This window comes from Thalassophryne amazonica, chromosome 18 (assembly GCF_902500255.1).
Source record: "Thalassophryne amazonica chromosome 18, fThaAma1.1, whole genome shotgun sequence".
NCBI lineage: Eukaryota > Metazoa > Chordata > Actinopteri > Batrachoidiformes > Batrachoididae > Thalassophryne > Thalassophryne amazonica.
The window spans coordinates 8,892,997-8,913,226 of NC_047120.1; the positions used below are offsets into that span (position 1 = coordinate 8,892,997).

At 44.9% G+C, this 20,230-nt stretch overlaps 1 protein-coding gene across 1 annotated transcript in view; it reads right to left on the reverse strand.

Moving 5' to 3' along the window:
* Positions 1–684: 684 nt before the first annotated feature.
* LOC117530875 (ectonucleotide pyrophosphatase/phosphodiesterase family member 7-like) overlaps positions 685–20,230 on the reverse strand; it is a 32,021-nt gene continuing 12,475 nt past the window's right edge. Inside the window, exons 3-5 of the mRNA XM_034193821.1 lie at positions 18,356–18,988; positions 2,719–2,959; positions 685–879 (exon numbers count right to left, since the gene is read on the reverse strand). Coding sequence (XP_034049712.1) covers positions 776–879; positions 2,719–2,959; positions 18,356–18,988 — 978 coding nt within the window. The 3' untranslated portion in view covers positions 685–775. The remainder of the gene's footprint in view (positions 880–2,718; positions 2,960–18,355; positions 18,989–20,230) is intronic.

Consider the following 20,230-nt stretch of genomic DNA (forward strand, 5'->3'; position numbering starts at 1 on the left):
TTATCGAAGATAACTTTTCAGTTATCTGATTATCTGTTATCGAAGTTAATTTTTTGGTTATCTGCGCCCACCAGCTGCTTAGTCATACTCCTAAAACCCCTCTAATATCTCTGCAAGTGTAAAGAGCTGGTCCAGTGTTCCAGGACCAGGATGGAATCTGCATTGCTCCTGTTCTGATGTTGGACTAATGGTCTCAGTCTCCTCTCTAGTACTCTGGAGACACAAACTCCAAGAATATTCTTACTAAGTTTGATAAAAATCCGTCCAGCTGTTTTGTAGTTATTTTCTTCACACACGCACAGGAGTGATTACAGTAACCTGCTTGCGCCGCTCAGAGTGACGAGTCACGCCACAAGTATCACGGAGGCTAAGATTTGAAATAAAGGAGACGCTGTTTGTGTCTGCATCCATTTGATGGTTTGTTTATGATGAGGATGATTATTAAAAAATACATGAATACACGGAGGAAGGAGTCCAATCAAATGGACCAAAGAACAGAACAGAACATATTAAATTTAAACTGGATCTATTTTTTTTTTAAATTCATTGGTGTTTGAAACAATTTGATTTATTATTTAGAATTTTATTATTTATTTATTTATGTATTTGAAATTTATATTTTATTTAATAATACTCGTATTTATTTAATATTTGCCTTGCTATTTTCATGAAAATGATTGAAATCAACCTTTTGTGTTCTGGAATAAATGCTACTTTAACTTGAATTAGAGCTCATCAGGATCTTCAAGATTTTCACATTATTCTGAGACACATTTCAGCATTTTGTCTTTTTGTAGAGGACACCAAACACGAGCACCAGAAACCCAGTGGCTATTGCCATGCCGACAAGCAGCGCCGTTCGATGGGTGCTCCCAGGAGCTGCAGAAACAGAATACAGAGGAAGAAGTCCCAGACTGAGGACGGAGCAGCTCAGCAGTCTGACTTGATTTTATAGCGGCTCACAGGCTGATAACATTGTTATCTGAGACCTCGCTGTCAACTCCAGCTTTACAGGCTGATAACACTCAGACAGATAATCAGGCAGATCCTGGAGACTTGTCAGCAACCATAACAGACTTCATTGTCCCTGACTATGGCAGTATATCAGCCTCACAAGCTCAGTTCTTAAAGGTGATGTCACTCAACACTTGTTCTCAGTGGGAACAAACCCACTGAGAACCGCAGGCACTGCGCTGCGGTGGTTTGAATCATATTTGTCTAATAGATTACAATTTGTTCATGTAAATGGGGAATCTTCTTCACAGACTAAAGTTAATTATGGAGTTCCACAAGGTTCTGTGCTAGGACCAATTTTATTCACTTTATACATGCTTCCCTTAGGTAGTATTATTAGACGGTATTGCTTAAATTTTCATTGTTATGCAGATGATACCCAGCTTTATCTATCCATGAAGCCAGAGGACACACACCAATTAGCTAAACTGCAGGATTGTCTTACAGACATAAAGACATGGATGACCTCTAATTTCCTGCTTTTAAACTCAGATAAAACTGAAGTTATTGTACTTGGCCCCACAAATCTTAGAAACATAGTGTCTAACCAGATCCTTACTCTGGATGGCATTACCCTGACCTCTAGTAATACTGTGAGAAATCTTGGAGTCATTTTTGATCAGGATATGTCATTCAAAGCGCATATTAAACAAATATGTAGGACTGCTTTTTTGCATTTACGCAATATCTCTAAAATCAGAAAGGTCTTGTCTCAGAGTGATGCTGAAAAACTAATTCATGCATTTATTTCCTCTAGGCTGGACTATTGTAATTCATTATTATCAGGTTGTCCTAAAAGTTCCCTAAAAAGCCTTCAGTTAATTCAAAATGCTGCAGCTAGAGTACTGACGGGGACTAGAAGGAGAGAGCATATCTCACCCATATTGGCCTCTCTTCATTGGCTTCCTGTTAATTCTAGAATAGAATTTAAAATTCTTCTTCTTACTTATAAGGTTTGAATAATCAGGTCCCATCTTATCTTAGGGACCTCGTAGTACCATATCACCCCAATAGAGCGCTTCGCTCTCAGACTGCAGGCTTACTTGTAGTTCCTAGAGTTTGTAAGAGTAGAATGGGAGGCAGAGCCTTCAGCTTTCAGGCTCCTCTCCTGTGGAACCAGCTCCCAATTCAGATCAGGGAGACAGACACCCTCTCTACTTTTAAGATTAGGCTTAAAACTTTCCTTTTTGCTAAAGCTTATAGTTAGGGCTGGATCAGGTGACCCTGAACCATCCCTTAGTTATGCTGCTATAGACGTAGACTGCTGGGGGGTTCCCATGATGCACTGTTTCTTTCTCTTTTTGCTCTGTATGCACCACTCTGCATTTAATCATTAGTGATCGATCTCTGCTCCCCTCCACAGCATGTCTTTTTCCTGGTTCTCTCCCTCAGCCCCAACCAGTCCCAGCAGAAGACTGCCCCTCCCTGAGCCTGGTTCTGCTGGAGGTTTCTTCCTGATAAAAGGGAGTTTTTCCTTCCCACTGTAGCCAAGTGCTTGCTCACAGGGGGTCATTTTGACCGTTGGGGTTTTACATAATTATTGTATGGCCTTGCCTTACAATATAAAGCACCTTGGGGCAACTGTTTGTTGTGATTTGGCGCTATATAAAAAAATTGATTGATTGATTGATTGATTGATTGATTGACAGGAACTTCTGCTATGTGTTTGCTGCTTAGTGATGTGCAAGACAACTTTACACTTACATTCTCCTCCAGGGTTCATCTCGGAGACAAGCATGGACTTGGTGATGTGCAGGAGCCCATCGTGGACCTCCGGCTTTATGCCCAGCAGATGGCAGCTCAGTGGGTAGAGGTGGATCAACTCAAAGGGATCCACCAACAGGTTCTTCTGGAAGTCAGGCCCCACAGCTCTGAAGAAGGCCTTCATGTCCATCACTTCATTGTCAAAGCCATGCTCTCCTTTGACGTAATGCAGAGGTAAGAACTGTGTGGACACAGAAATGACACAAATAAAACAGATCACAAACACTGAGCCACATCCCGGTGTTTAGTCCCAGAAACACTGAGCCACATCCCAGTGTTTATTCCCACAACACTGAGCCGCATCCTGGTGTTTAGTCCCTGTGTTTAGCCCCGCAAACACTGAGCTGCATCCCGGTGTTTAGTCACGCAATCATTGAGCTGCATGCCAGTGTTTACTCACGCAATCACTGAGCCGCACCACGGTATTTAGTCCCGCGAACACTGAGCCCTGTCCCGGTGTTTAGTCCAACCAAACACTGAGCCACATCCCGGTCTTTAGTCCAGCAAACACTCAGCCACATCCCGGGGTTTAGTCCAGCAAACACTGAGCCTTGTCCCAGTGTTTAGTCCAGCAAACACTCAGCCACATCCCAGTGTTTATTACAGCAAACACTGAGCCTTGTCCCAGTGATTAGTCCAGCAAATACTGAGCCTTGTCCCAGTGTTAGTCAAGCAATCACTGAGCAATGTTCCGGTATTTAGTCAAACCAAATAATGAGCCCCATCCCAGTGTTTAGTACATCAAACAATGAGCCTTGTCCCGTTGTTTAGTCCAGCGATCACTGACCGATGTTCCAGTGTTTAGTCCTGCATTCACCGGGCTCATGTTCTGGTGTTTAGTCCAGCAATCACTGAGCCATGTTCCGGTGTTTAGTCCCGCAATCATTGAGCCACATCCCAGAGTTTAGTCCAGAAAACTCTGAGCCATGTCCTGGTGTTTAGTTGAGCAATCACTGAGCCATGTTCCGGTGTTCCATCCAACCAAACTCTTAGTCCCGTGAAAACTGAGACACTTCCCTGTGTTTAGTCCCGTGAACACCGAGCTACATCCCGGTGTTTAGTCCAGCGAACACTGAGTCGTGTCCCAGTGTTTAGTCCCACGAAAACTGAGCTGTATCCTGGTGTTTTGTCCCACAAACACTGAGCCGGGTCCCTGTGTTTAGCCCCGCGAACACTGAGCTGCATCCCGGTGTTTAGTCACGCAATGACTGAGCTGCATCCTGGTGTATAGTCCAGCAATCACTGAGCCGCATCCCGGTGTTTAGTCCAGCAATCACTGAGCCATGTCCCGTGGTTTAGGCCAACTAAACACTGAGCCACATCCCGGTGTTTAGCCCATCAAACACTGAGCCTTGTCCCGTTGTTTAGTCCAACAATCACCGAGCCATATTCCGGTGTTTAGTCCTGCAATCATTGAGCCATGTCCCGGTGTTTAGTCCAGTAAACACTGAGCCGTGTCTCGGTGTTTAGTCCAGCAAACACTGAGCCGTGTCCCGGTGTTTAGTCCAGCAAACACTGAGCCGTGTCCCGGTGTTTAGTCCAGAAATCACTGAGCCATGTCCTGATGTTTAGGCCAACCAAACACTGAGCCACGTCCCTGTGTTTAGTCCCACAAACTCTGAGCTGCATCCCGGTGTTTAGTCAAGCAATCACTGAGGTGCATCCCGGTGTTTAGTCACGCAATCACTGAGCTGCATACCAATGTTTAGTCGCGCAATCACTGAGCTGCACCACAGTATTTAGTCCCGCGAACACTGAGCCCTGTCCCGGTGTTTAGTCCAACCAAACACTGAGCCACACCCCAGTCTTTAGTCTGGCAAACACTCAGCCACATCCCAGTGTTTAGTTCAGCAAACACTGAGCCTTGTCCCAGTGTTTAGTCCAGCAAACACTCAGCCACATCCCGGTGTTTATTCCAGCAAACACTGAACCACGGTGTTTAGTCCAACCAAATACTGAGCCACATCCTGGTGTTTAGTCCAACCAAATACTGAGCCACATCCTGGTGTTCAAACATCAATCATTGAGCCTTGTCCCGTTGTTTAGTCCAGCAATCACTGACCAATGTTCCAGTGTTTAGTCCTGCAATCATTGAGCCACATCCCGGTGTTCAGTCCAGAAAACTCTGAGCCACATCCCCATGGTTAGTCCTGCGAACACTGAGCTGCATCGCAGTGTTTAGTCCAGAAATCACTGAGCCATGTTCCGGTGTTCCATTCAACCAAACTCTTAGTCCCATGAACACTGAGCTACCTCCCCGTGCTTAGTCCCGCGGACACTGAGCTGCATCCCGGTGTTTAGTCACGCAATCACTGAACTGCATATCGGTGTTTAGCCATGCAATCACTGAGCTGCATCCCGGGGTTTGTCCCGCAAACACTGAGCCACATCCCCATGGTTAGTCCTGCGAACACTGAGCTGCATCCCAGTGTTTAGTCCCACAAACACTGAACCACGTCCCGGTGTTTAGTCCAACCAAAAACTAAGCCACATCCCGGTGTTTAGTCCAGCAAACACTAAGCTGTGTCCCGGGGTTTAGTCCAGCAATCACTGAGCCATGTCCAGGTATTTAGGCCAACCAAACACTGAGCCTTGTCCCAGTGTTTAGTCCAGCAGTCACTGAGCCACATCCCCGTGTTTAGTCCAACCAAACACTGAGCCACATCCCGGTGTTTAGTCCAACAAACACTGAGCCGTGTCCCAGTGTTTAGTCCAGCAAACACTGAGCCGTGTCCCGGTGTTTAGTCCAGAAATCACTGAGCCATGTCCTGATGTTTAGGCCAACCAAACACTGAGCCACGTCCTTGTGTTTAGTCCCACAAACTCTGAGCTGCATCCCGGTGTTTAGTCACGCAATCACTGAGGTGCATCCCGGTGTTTAGTCACGCAATCACTGAGCTGCATACCAATGTTTAGTCACGCAATCACTGAGCTGCACCACGGTATTTAGTCCCGCGAACACTGAGCCCTGTCCCGGTGTTTAGTCCAACCAAACACTGAGCCACACCCCGGTCTTTAGTCTGGCAAACACTCAGCCACATCCCAGTGTTTAGTCCAGCAAACACTGAGCCTTGTCCCAGTGTTTAGTCCAGCAAACACTCAGCCACATCCCGGTGTTTATTCCAGCAAACACTGAGCCTTGTCCCGGTGATTAGTCCAGCAAACACTGAGCCTTGTCCCAGTGTTTAGTCCAGCAAACACTCAGCCACATCCCGGTGTTTATTCCAGCAAACACTGAGCCTTGTCCCAGTGTTTAGTCAAGCAATCACTGAGCAATGTCCCGGTATTTAGTCAAACCAAACACTGAGCCGCATCCCGGTGTTTAGTACATCAAACAGTGAGCCTTGTCCCGTTGTTTAGTCCAGCAATCACTGATCAGTGTTCCAGTGTTTAGTCCTGCAATCACTGAGCCATGTTCTGGTGTTTAGTCCAGCAATCACTGAGCCATGTTCTGGTGCTTAGTCCCGCAATCATTGAGCCACGTCCCAGAGTTTAGTCCAGAAAACTCTGAGCCATGTCCTGGTGTTTAGTCGAGCAATCACTGAGCTATGTTCCGGTGTTCCATCCAACCAAAGTCTTAGTCCCGTGAACACTGAGACACTTCCCTGTGTTTAGTCCCATGAACACCGAGTTACATTCCGGTGTTTAGTCCAGCGAACACTGAGTCTTGTCCCACTGTTTAGTCCCGCAAACACTGAGCTGTATCCCAGTGTTTAGTCCCACAAACACTGAGCCGGGTCCCTGTGTTTAGCCCCGTGAACACTGAGCTGCATCCTGGTGTTTAGTCACACAATCACTGAGCTGCATCCCGGTGTTTAATCCAGTAATCACTGAGCCGCATCCCGGTGTTTAGTCCAACAATCACTGAGCCATGTCCCGTGGTTTAGGCCAACTAAACACTGAGCCACATCCCAGTGTTTAGTCCAGAAAACTCTGAGCCATGTCCCGGAGTTTAGTCCAGCAATCACTGAGCCACATCCCAGTGTTTAGTCCAGCAAACACTGAGCCTTGTCCCGGTGTTTAATCCAGTAATCACTGAACCACGTCCCGGTGTTTAGTCCAACCAAATACTGAGCCACATCCTGGTCTTCAAACATCAATCATTGAGCCTTGTCCCGTTGTTTAGTCCAGCAATCACTGACCAATGTTCCAGTGTTTAGTCCTGCAATCATTGAGCCACATCCTGGTGTTTAGTCCAGAAAACTCTGAGCCATGTCCCAGGGTTTAGTCCAGCAATCACTAAGCCATGTTCCGGTGTTCCATTCAACCAAACTCTTAGTCCCGTGAACACTGAGCTACCTCCCCATGTTTAGTCCTGTGAACACCGAGCTACATCTCGGTGTTTAGTCCCGCGGACACTGAGCTGCATCCCGGTGTTTAGTCATGCAATCACTGAGCTGCATATCGGTGTTTAGCCACGCAAACACTGAGCCGCATCCCCATGTTTAGTCCTGCGAACACTGAGCCACATCCCAGTGTTTAGTCCAGCAAACACTGAGCCATGTTCCGGTGTTTAGTCCCGCAATCATTGAGCCATATCCCAGAGTTTAGTCCAGAAAACTCTGAGCCATGTCCTGGTGTGTAGTCGAGCAATCACTGAGCCATGTTCCAGTGTTCCATCCAACCAAACTCTTAGTCCCGTGAACACTGAGCTACCTCCCTGTGTTTAGTCCCGTGAACACCGAGCTACATCCCGGTGTTTAGTCCCGCGGACACTGAGCTGCATCCCAGTGTTTATAGTCCCACAAACACTGAGCTGGGTCCCTGTGTTAAGCCCCGCGAACACTGAGCTGCATCCCAGAGTTTAGTCACGTAATCACTGAGCTGCATACCGGTGTTTAGTCACACAATCACTGAGCCACATCCCGGTGTTTAGTCCAGCAATCATTGATCCATGTCCCGGTGTTTAGGCCAACCAAACACTGAGCCACATCCCAGTGTTTAGTCCAGCAAACTCTGCGCCATGTCCCGGTGTTTAGTCCAGCAATCACTGAGCCACATCCCAGTGTTTAGTCCAGCAAACACTGAGCCTTGTCCTGGTGTTTAGTCCAGCAAACACTAAGCTGTGTCCTGGGGTTTAGTCCAGCAATCATTGAGCCATGTCCAGGTATTTAGGCCAACCAAACACTGAGCCACATCCCGGTGTTTAGTTCATCAAACACTGAGCCTTGTCCCATTGTTTAGTCCCACAATCACTGAGCCATATTCTGGTGTTTAGTCCTGCAATCATTGAGCCATGTCCCGGTGTTTAGTCCAGCAAACACTGAGCCGTGTCCCGTTGTTTAGTCCAGTAATCACTGAGCCCCATCCCCTTGTTTATTCACACAAACACTGAGCTGTGTCCCGGTGTTTAGTCCAGCAGTCACTGAGCTGTGTGCCGGTGTTTAGTCCAACCAAACATTGAGCCACATCCCAGTGTTTAGTCCATCAAACACTGAGCTTTGTCCCGTTGTTTATTCCAGCAATCACTGAGCCATTTTCCGGTGTTTAGTCCAGACAAACACTTAGTCCAGCAAACACTGAGCCTTGTCCTGGTGTTGAGTCCAGCAATCACTGAACCATGTCCCGCTGTTTAGTCCAGCCAAACACTGAGCCACATCCCAGTGTTTAGTCCAGCAAACACTGAGCCGTGTCCCAGTGTTGAGTCCGGCAATCACTGAGCCGTGTCTCGGTGTTTAGGCCAACCAAACACTAAGCCACATCCCGGTATTTAGTCCCGCGAACACTGAGCTGCATCCCGATCTTTACTCCCGCAATCACTGAGCCATGTCCCATTGCTTAGTCCAGCAATCACTGAGTCGTGTTCTGGTGTTCAGTCCCGCAAACACTGAGCCACATCCCAGTGGTTAGTCCCACAATCACTAAGCCATGTCCCGGTGTTTAGTCCAGGAATCACTGAGCCACATTCCGGTGTTTAGTCCAACAAACACTGAGCTGTATCCTGGTGTTTAGTCAGGAGATTACTGAGCCAATTTCCGATGTTTAGTCCCACAAACATTGAGCCAAAACCTGGCATTTAGTCCCACAATCACTGAGCTACATCACAGTGTTTAGTCCAACCAAACACTGAGCCACATCCCAGTGTTTCATCCAGAAAACTCTGAGCCATGTCCCATGTTTAGTCCAGCAAACACTGAGCCTTGTCCTGGTGTTTAGTCCAGCAAACACTGAGCCTTGTCCCGGTGTTTAGTCTAGCAAACACTGAGCCTTGTCCCGGTGTTTAGTCCAGCAAACACTGAGCCTTGTATCTGTGTTTTGTCCAGCAATTACTGAACCACTTTCCTGTTTAGTCCAGCAATCACTGAACCACTTCCCTGTGTTTAGTCCTGCAAACACTGAGCTGCATCCTGGTATTTCGTCATGTGAACACTGAGCCACATCCCAGTGTTTAGTCCCACAAATAATGAGCAACATCCCAGTGTTTAGTCCAGCAGTCACTGAGCCATGTCCTGGTATTTAGTCCAGCAGTTACTGAGCTTATTTTTCTACTTGCTTCTGACTAAACAAATCAAAACTCAGACATCCTCATGTATCTGAACACTGCATATTGAAAAACAGAAACTTTGCATTAATCACGCCATGAGAGATTTCTTGTTGCTCTGACTAACCGAGACAAGGATCTCAGATATCTTATGTATCTGAACACTACGTATGGAAAACAGGGTTACTTCTACTTCAATTTAAAGAAAACAATTCCTTTAGACATTTAAGTGATAACAAAATAACTCATATTCACAATTTTCCCAACACATATCCTGATGTTTAGTCCCGTGAACACTGAGCCACATCCCGGAGTTTAGTCCCACAAACACTGAGCCACATACCGATGTTTAGTCCCATGAACATTGAGCCATATCCTGGTGTTTAGTCCCACGATAACTGAGCCGAGTTCCAGTGTTTAGTCCAAACAAACACTGAGCCACATCCTGGTGTTTTGTCCAGCAAACCCTGAGCCGTGTCCCGGTGTTTAGTCAGCAATAACTGAGCCATGTCCCAGTGTTTAGTCCCGCAACCACTGAGCCACCTCCCGGTGTTTAGTCCCGCAAACACTGAGCCACATCCCAGGGATTAGTTCCACCAACACTGAGCAATGACCCAGTGTTTAGTCCAGCAAACACTGAGCTGCATCCCTGAGTTTTGTTTATCTGTTTGTTTGTTTCTCTGTTTATACTTCTGTTTTGTTTGTCTGTTTATTTAAGTCTGATTGCCTATTTGTTTGTATGTCTGTCTCTGTCTGCTTGTACTTCTGTTTGTTTGTCTATTAATTTGTTTGTTTGTCTGTTTGTTTAGCTGTTTGTATGTTTGTCTGTCTGTCTCTTTTTCTTTCTGTTTGTTTGTTTATTTATCTGTTTGTTTGTCTGTTTGTTTCTTTGTTTTTTTTGTCAGTCTGTTTGTCTGTTTGTTTGTTTGACTCCATGTTTTCTGTTTGTCTGTCTGTCTGTTTTTCTGTTTGTTTGTCTTTGTTTGTTTGTTTGTTTGTCTGTCTGATTGTCTGTTAGTTAGTTTGTCTGTTTATCTGTTTGTTTGCTTGTGTGTTTGTCTGTCTGTCTGTTTTTCTTTCTGTTTGTTTGTCTGTTAGTTTCTTTGCTTGTTTGTTTCTCTGTGTATCTGTACTTCTGTTTTGTTTGTCTGTTTGTTTGTTTGTCTTATTGCCTATTTGTTTGTCTGTCTGTGTCTGTTTGTACTTCTGTTTGTTTGTTAATTTGTTTGTTTATCTGTTTGTTTGTTTAGCTGTTTGTATGTCTGTCTGTGTTTCTGTTTGTTTGTCTGTGTTTTTGTTTTGTCTGTTTGTTTCTTTGTCTGTTTTTTTGTCTCTCTGTTTGTTGGTCCGTTTATTTGTCTCTTTCTTTGATTGTTTGTTTATCTGTTTGTTTGTCTGTCTGTTTGTACTTCTGTTTGTTTCTTTGTCTAGTTCTTAGTTTGTCTGTGTTTGTTTGTCTATTTGTTTGTTTTTCCTGTTTGTCTGGTTGTCTGTCTCTCTGTCTGTTTGTTTATTTTTATGTTTCTTTGTCTAATTGTCTGTTAGTTTACTTGTCTGCTTGTTTCTTTGTTTGTCTGATTGTCTGTTCATTAGTTTGTCTGTTTTTGAATTTCTGTCTGTTTCTCTGTCTATGTGTTTGTTTCTTTGTTTCTTTGTTTTTCCTTTCTGTTTTTTTGTCTGTCTGTTTGTTTGACTGTTTGTTTGTCTGTCTGTTTGTACTTCTGTTTGTTTGTCTGTTTGTTTCTTTGTCTATTTCTTAGTTTCTCTCTGTTTGTCTATTTGTTTGTTTGTTTGTTTGTTTGTCTGGCTCTCTCTCTGTTTGTCTCTTTGTTTGTTTGTTTTTATGTTTGTTTGTTTGTCTGTTTGATTGATGTCTGTTTGTCTTTTTGGTTGACTGTCTGTCTGTTGGTTTGTCTGTCTGTTTATCTGGTTGCGCTTCTTTTTGTTTGTTTGTCTGTTCATTTGTTTGTATTTCTGTTAGTCTGTCTGTTTATACTTCTGTTTGTTTCTTTGTTTTTTGTTTGTCTATTTCTTAGTTTGTCTGTTTATTTGTTTGTCTGTCTGTCAGTTTGTCTGGTTGTCTGTCTGTCTCTCTGTCTGTCTGTTTGTTTGTTTTTATGTTTGTTTGTTTGTCTGTTTGATTAATGTCTGTTCGGTTGACTGTCTGTCTATCTGTTTGCTTGTCTCTCTCTTTGTACTTCTGTTTGTTTGTTTGTCTGTTCATTTGTTTGTTTGTCTGTCTGTATTTCTGTTTGTTTGTCTGTCTGCTTGTTTGTGTTAGTTTCTCTGTCTATTTTTTGTCTGATTGTCTGTTAGTTTGGGTCTTTGTTTGTTTGTCTGTTTTTGAATTTCTGTCTGTTTGCTTCTCTGTCTTTTTTTTTGTTTCTTTGTCTGTTTGATTGCCTGTTTGTCTGTGTATTTGTCTGTTTATTTGGTTGTTTATCTGTTGTTTGTCTGTTTGTTTGACTGTTTGTCTATCTGTTTGTTTTTCTGTTTGTTTGTTTGACTGTTTGTTTGTTGAGTTTATCTGTTTGTACTTCTGTTTGCTTGTTGTCTCTTTGTTTGTTTTTCTCTGTTTCTTTGTTTGTCTGTGTTTGTTTGTCTGTTTATTTGTTTGTCTGTCTGCTTGTCTCTCTGTCTCTCTGTCTGTTTTTATGGTTGTCTGTCTGTTTTGCTACGTGTGCTCATTTCGCTACATTGTGTGTACAGTTTACTATATTGTGCACGTTTTTCTAAATTGTGCTCTTGTCTTACTATATTGTGTGCAAGATCTAGATCCACCTTGGATTTGCTGTGGTAACCCTGAGTACAAACGGGAGTAGCCGAACGTACTCCATGAGTTCGCAGCGAATTGCTGTTTTAAATCAAATGACACCTCTTTTCAAATGTTTGTAATACAGACAACAAAGTACAACCGAGCAACACCGTTTTCCCCCCAAAATGAGACGTCCTCTCTTCTTTATGAATTACACTAAACTTGACGTGCAGCTAGCTGCGAGAACAGAGTTTGGGGACCATCAACAAATTACCAAGGCAAAAGGAAATGCTTTGATGAAAACTCAATGTCATATTTATGGTTTGTAGTACCACCAAACTCACATCACCACACATCGATGAGCTCTCTCTGGTTGTACTACAATACTACTACAGTTTGGTGGCACTACAAACCATAAATGTATATTACTGAGGTTTTAATCAAAGCATTTCCTTTCGCTGTGGTAATTTCTTGACAGTCCCTGAGCTCCGGTCTCACAGCCGTCTGCACGTCAAGTTCACTGTAATTCACAAAGAATGGAGGACGCCTCATTTTGGAGGGAAAACGGTTTTGCTCGGTTGTAGTTGATCATTTGTCATTTCATGAATTTGAATACATTTACCACTAATTATTGGAACACAAAATTGGTTTGGTAAGCTCATTGACCCTTGACCTCTGTACACAGATGAATCTAATCATGAGAATGGGTATTTAAGGTGGGCATTTACAAATGTTTCCCCTCTTTGCATCTCTTCTAATGAGTGGCAACATGGGAGCTCGAAACAACTCTCAAATGACCTGAAAATAAAGATTGTTCAACATCATGGTTTAGGGGAAGGATACACAACTCTCTCTCAGAGATTTCAGCTGTCAGTTTCCACTGTGAGGAACATAGTGAGGAAATGGAAGACTAAAGACACAGTACTAGTTAAGGCCCAAAGTGGCAGGCCAAGAAAAATCTCAGATAAGCTCAAGCAAAGGATGATGAGAACAGTCATAGTCAATCCACAGACCTGCTCCAAAGACCTACAACATGATCTTGCTACAGATAGTGCAGCAAAATCATGTTGCTACACTATAGTTCGTCGTTCAACTATACAGCGCACTTTGCACAAGGAGAAGCTATAATGCAGAGGAAGCCTTTTCTGCATACACACCACAAACAGAGTTGCTTGAAGTATGCTAAAGCATATTTTGGAGAAGCCAGCTTCATTTTAGAATGAAGGTGCTGTGGACTGATGAAACTAAAATTGAGTTATTTGACTCACGATTCAAGATTCAAACAACTTTATTGATTCCTAAAAGGGCAATTCATATCACACCCAATTACCTCAGACAAAAATACAGCAATTAATCCACAATTATTACTAGCTGAACGTAATAATGGCACACATCAGAATTAAAATGACCGCACATATACATTTGCTTGTTTATGTACACTAAACTTTGAAACAGTCTGTCATCTGAATTGAGGCAATGTGAGTATATGCTGCAGCAGCTTCATGCTGTGTAACCGAGCTTGGGGGGGTGGAGGTGGGAGGCTGCGGAGGCCGGGGTGGGGACAGAAACACAAGGAGGGGTGGGCGGGGTCGTGCGTCCTTGTTTGCAGGTGGTTCATATCAGTCCCTGTCCAAGCGGGGCATTTTGACCTTCGGTAGCTTATAAGGGTGCCGTGTTTGGATTAGGCAGAGAAACACAGAGCCACATGTGGCTTCTCTTAACTGTCCAGATCAATTGTGTAAATGAATATTCACTGGTCTCCAACATCAATGCCTTTGCAGGGCAGACAGCTGCTCCGAGATGCATTCCAGCTTGTGTTTAAGTTCAAGGGTCAACGCAGTCTGAGACTGTTCAGGCTTGCCAACCTTGATAATCATGACGGACAGACATGGGGTTGTGGTTTTGGTGGCAGCCGTCTTGCCAATTTTCTGGTAGATCAGGGTAGCGCATAATCCTGACAGCAGAAGCCTCACTACTATAAAGACAAACAAGATTAAATCCTCAACATCTTCCATGGAGAGTGGTGCCAAGCACGCCACGCGCCACTCCTTCCAGGTGTCGAGAACGTAGGTTCCTTCTGGGCACGCAGGGTCCCCCAACCCTGACATAAAAAGGGGCAGTAACAAGGGGCGGTAACAAGGGGTGGTATGCATGGTGGAAAAAGAAAACAGCATTCCAAGAAAAACACTTTTACCTACAGTAAAATTTGGAGGTGGTTCCATCATGCTGTGGGCCTGTGTGGCCAATGCAGGTACTGTGAATCTTGTTAAAGTTGAGGGTCACATGGATTCCAGTCAATATCAGCAGATTCTTGAGAACAACATTCATGAATCAGTGACAAAGTTGCGCCAGGGCTGGATCTTTCACCAAGACAACAACCCTAAACACTGCTCAAAATCTACTAAGGCATTCATGCAGAGGAACAAGTAACAATGTTCTGAATGGCCATCTCAGTCCCCAGACCTGAATATTATTGAAAATCTGTGGTGTTATTTTAAGCAGGCTGTCCATGCTCAGAAACCAACAGACCTGACTGAACTGGAGATGTTTTGTAAAGAAGAATGGTCCAAAATACCTTCAACCAGAATCCAGACTCTCATTGGAAGCTATAGGAAGCATTTAGAGGCTGTTATTTCTGCAAAAGGAGGATGTACTAAATATTTATGTTTTTTTTCTGTTGGGGTGCCCAAATTTATGCACCTGCCTAATTTTGTTTAAAGAATTATTTCACACTTTCTGTAAATCCTATAAACTTCATTTCACTTTTCAAATATCACTGTGTTTGTCTGCTATATAATATATTTAACAGAAATTGCTGATCTAAACAACCAGTGATTTATAAAGGAAAATCATGGAAATCATCAGGGGAACCCAAACATTTACATACAACTGTATATTTACCTTCACGTGTGAACACACGCCTATCTGTACATATCCTAATGAACAGAATATTGCCATTACACTGAACTTACATGTTTTATTTTACTTCATATTATTTGGAGTGTTAATGATATGGATTGAATTTCATGTCCCTCTTTGATTCAAGCAATTTCTTTGTACAAATTATTACTGTCACAGTTGTGAAAATAATCATTTGAGATGTGCATGAGTAATTTTTATCAATAACTGACAAACCAAATTATATTCACTGAACAAATTCATATTTTTTTGATGTTGTTAGTAAGGTTAGACCTTACTTGTGTGAAGCACCTTGAGGCAACTTTGTTGTGATTTGGTGCTATATAAATGAAAATAAATTGAAATTGAATTGAAAAATGACCCTCTTCTTGACTAGTCATGAAAACTGAAAGCAAAAGAGCAAAAAGGTGTTATAACAAGACTGGTCAGTGTAACACTGACTTGTGATTTGTTTGTTTGTCTCTCTGTTTGTCTGTCAGTTTGTTTGTCTGTTTGTCGGTGTGTTTGTTTGTCTGCCTGTATGTCTGTTTGTTTGTGTTTGTCCATCTCGCTGTCTGTTTGTTTATCTGTCTGTTTGTTTATTTGTTTGTGAACAGCCTGCAACTCACAATTTTTCATGTATTCTGAAATCTTTCGTGAAGATTCATATCCTGGTTGGCAAGAAAGGATTCAATTTTTAAGGTCATAAGTCAAAGGTTAAAGTCTGGAAAAATGTTGGAAAGCTGGAAAAATTCCTGTTAAATTCCTGAAAAATTCCTTTAACTTTGAATTAATTTTCAAAAATTCATAACTCTATAAAAAAGGATCACACTTCTTTCATATTTGAGAGTGTTATGTAGGATGGTGCTGACTTACTACCGGCACTGCAAACCAAGCTCCTGCTGTTGTTGTAAAGGGACCGGATAGCCCTTAGCAAAGGACCCCGTACTCCCGGAGCACCCCCCACAGGGTGCCCTGCATATGTGGACTGGTTGGGCGAACTCCCATGAACCCTCGAGCACCCGATGGAGTGTGTAGAGCTGGTCCAGTGTGCCGCGACCAGGATGAAGACCACACTACTCCTCCTGAATCCGAGGTTCGGCTATCGGTCGAATTCTCCTCTCCAGTACTCTGGAATAGACCTTGCCGGGGAGGCTGAGCAGTGTGATCTCCCTGTAGTTGGAACACACCCTCCGGTCAACCTTCTTAAACAGAGGGACCACCACCCCAGTCTGCCAATCCAGACTGTCCCAGACCGCCATGTGATGTTGCAGAGGCGTGTCAACCAAGACAGTCCCACAACATCCAGAGACCCAATGCACTCAGGACGGACTTCATCCACCCCAGGAGCCTTGCCACCGAGGAGCCCTCTAACCATCTCGGTGACTTCGGCCTGGGTGATGGTTGAGTCCGCCCCTGAGTCCCCAGTCTCCATTTCGTCATCGGAAGACGTGACGATGGGATTGAGGAGATCCTCGAAGTATTCATTCTACCACCCAACAACATCCCCAGTCAGCGTCAACAGCTGCTTCCACCTCCTGAGGCGTCGGACGGTTTGCCAGAATTTCTTTGAGGCCGACCGATAGTCCTCCTCCATGGCCTTCCCGAACTCCTCCCAGACCCGAGTTTTTGCCTCTGCGACCGCACGGGCTGCAGCACACTTGGCGTGCCGGTACCTGTCAGCTGCCTCCAGGGTCCCACTTACCAACAAAGACAAGTAGGACTCCTTCAGCTTGACGGCATCCCTTACTTCTGGCGTCCACCACCGGGTTCGGGGATTGCCGCCGCGAAAGGCACCAGAGACCTTGTGACCACAGCTACGAGCAGCCGCATTGACAATGGAGGTGGAGAACATGGTCCACTCAGACTCCGTGTCTCCAACCTCCCCCGTGATCTGGGAGAAGCTCTCCCGGAGGTGGGAATTGAAGACCTTGCTGACACAGGGTTCTGCCAATCGTTCCCAGCAGACCCTCACAATATGTTTGGACCTGCCAGGTCTGATCAGCTTCCTCCCCTCCCAGTGGATCCAACTCACCACCAGGTGGTGATCGGTCAACAGCTCAGCCCCTCTCTTCACCCGAGTGTTTGAGACACAGGACACAGACAGGACCTTCAGGACCTTCAGCGTGCACTGGGGCAGTTTGCAGCCGAGTTTGAAGCATCCAGGATGAAAATCAGCACCTCCAAATCCAAGGCCATGGTTCTCGACCAGAAAAAGGTGCCTTGCCCTCTTCAGGTCGGTGGAGTGTCCTTGCCTCAAGTGGAGGAGTTTAAGTATCTCGGGGTCTTGTTCACAAGCGAGGGACGGATGGAGCATGAGATTGACAGATGGATCGGTGCAGCGTCTGCAGTGATGCGGTCACTGTATCAGACTGTCATGGTGAAGAGAGAGCTGAGTAGGGGGGCAAAGCTCTTGATTTACCGATCGATCTACGTTCTGACCCTCACCTATGGTCATGAGATTAGGCTCATGACCGAAAGAACAAGATTGCAAGTACAAGCGGCCAAGATGAGTTTCCTCCACAGGGTGGCTGGGTGCTCCCTTATAGAGATAGGGTGAGGAGCTCGGTCACTCGGGAGGAGCTCGGAGTCGAGCCGCTGCACCTCCACATCAAAAGGAGCCAGCTGAGGTGGTTTGGGTATCTTTTCCAGATGCCCCCTGGATGCCTCGCTGGAGAGGTGTTCCGGGCATGTCCCATCGGGAAGAGGCCCCGGGGAAGATCCAGGACACGCTGGAGGGACTACGTCTCACGGCTGGCTTGGGAACGCCTCGGGGTTCCCCCAGAGGAGCTGGCGGAGGTGTGTGTGGATCGGGAGGTCTGGGCGGCTTTGCTTGAGCTGATGCCCTGCGACCCAACTCTGGATAAAGCGGAAGAAAATGGATGGATGGATGGATGGATGGATGGATGGATGGATGTAGGATGGTATTGTTTATTGTCTGACAAAGTTTAATCTGGATCTGATCCAGATTACAGATTTTGTGAACATATATATTATAATAGCCAACTGGCCTCTGTGTGTGTGTTTGTGTGTGTGCACCTGTACATGCTTTGATCACACAAAAACCGGGGACAGCTGACATTTACCGTTTGGTATGTTTATATAATTTTGGTCAAGGATGAATGGCGCCAAAACGGAATGCTGATAGGACTCATAGTTTTGGAGAAACTACGAACTGCTAATTACATTTAGCCAAATAAACATGTCAGTTCAGTTACTAGGGGTCACTTGTTGTGACCCCTAGTAACCGAAAGAGGAAGAACTGACATGTCTTCAGGGCAGTGAGTATTTTTGAGTTTCTCTTTAAATGTGAATGCTAACGTTTCGGTGTCCATGTCAATCTGGAAGTCTGATCTGAGGTTTGATTCTATTAACACTCAGTGTTACAGCTCTATGCTCCTGAATGTGTGAGACCAGTGTGGACCATCTCTGAGTTCTCTCACCCCATTGATGACGTATCCAGGGTCAGCGATCAGGACGATGGGCAGGATTCGAGGATGACTGCTATAGTGTAATCTTGGTGGCATCTCCTCTTTTTTAAACACGTGAAGGTGTGGGTGGCTTCCTTTCAGAGTCTGGTAAACCTTCTCCAGTTTCCCCTCTTTTGGAAGCAGCATCCCCATGGGACCATAGTCCAACACCTGGAACTGGATGTCTTTGAAGCTGAAACCAGGGATCTTAGAGAGGAGAATCTTGTCAATGATTTCACCTCGCAGAACTCTAGACATCCCGTGGTCAGCAGTGATGATGATGTTGAGTCGGTCAGTGAGGTTAGAGACTTGGATCTTTTCCCGGATGTAACCTATGGTACGGTCCACTTGTTGAACCATTGCTCGCCGTTCTGGGGAGTCTGGTCCATAATCATGCCCAGATATATCAGGTTCTCCAAAGTACATGGTGACAAAGTCTAAGTCCTGTTTGTGGAACCACTCCCCAATCACATTGTCAATGTTGAGCCTCCAGTCCGTCTCATTGGAATAATTGTAGAAAGGAGGTTCCACTTGCCTCAGCATCACAGTTTCGCCTCCATACGTGGCTGCAGTGCCAGGAAAATGCAGAGAGCCGGTTTTTAGGCCCTGAAAAGGGATTAAGATTAACACAGTTGTTAAGAAATAACACCAGAAATGGTGTGTCACAGACCGAATGGTCTCCCTTAAAAATTGGTCTGCCCTGCCTTCACTGCACATGCGTCATTAGCCGCAGTTCACGGAATTATCACCTCGTTTCTGCTTCAAACTGCACTCCAGTCATCATCTAGCTCAGCAACAGATATCTGAAGCTTTTGTACAACAATCATTTCCACATAAATTCAGCATTATTTCATCATAAAAGACAGAGGAAGCGATCAGACTGCCACAGCCAGACAAGCTGTTCGCTGCTGCATTCACTGCTCCTCCATCATTTCAAAGCGTCACTGATTATCACCTCGTTTCTCTTAAAACTGACTTTAGAATGATTTAAGAGGTTTTACCTTGTCATCTGATGGCTAATAATCACATTAATCCATTTGATCACTTTGGGTGAAGAGAGCCCATCTCAGACAAGCTGCTGTGGTCCCAAATGATGCATGCAGAGTGAAGGCAGGGCGGACCAATTTTTAGGGGAGCATCGTTGGGTGTAGGACACCACCATCCCATGTTATCCTCAAACAATGAAAGTTTGAATTTCTAATTGTAAAGACTTACTCTGCCAGAGGGAACAAAATCTTGATCCAGTATGACCAGTAAACAGTCACAAATAGATAGACACAAACCCATTTATTGTTCACCCAACTTCTTAGCCTGTTTATTCCAGTGAAGGGTCACAGGAGCTGGAATATATTTCAGCAGCCATTGTGGGGGAGGCAGGGCTCACCCTGGATAGGACACCAGTCGCTCACAGGGTCACATACAGACAAACACATTCCCACTAAAACCTTTGGTCATTTGGTCAGTTTAGAGTCACCAGTTCACCGAACCTACGTGTCTTAGAAAGTGGGAGGAGTTAAGCCAGCGGGAGCCCACGTGACCACAGGGAGAACAGGGAAACTCAACAGCACCTCCGATCACCCACAGCAAACCCATGTGAACACAGGGAGAAGATGCAAACTCAACAACAACCCCTGACGCAGAAGGAACCCATGTGAGCATAGGGAGAATATGCAAACTCAACAGCACCCCCAGCCCTAGGAGAACTCACGTAAACACAGGGAACATGAAAACTCAACAGCACCCCCTCCCCCTTTCCAGAGGGAACCCATGTGAACATAGGGAGGACATGCAACTCAACAGCACCTCCCCATCACCAAGAGGGAAACCATAAGAGCACAAGGAGAACAT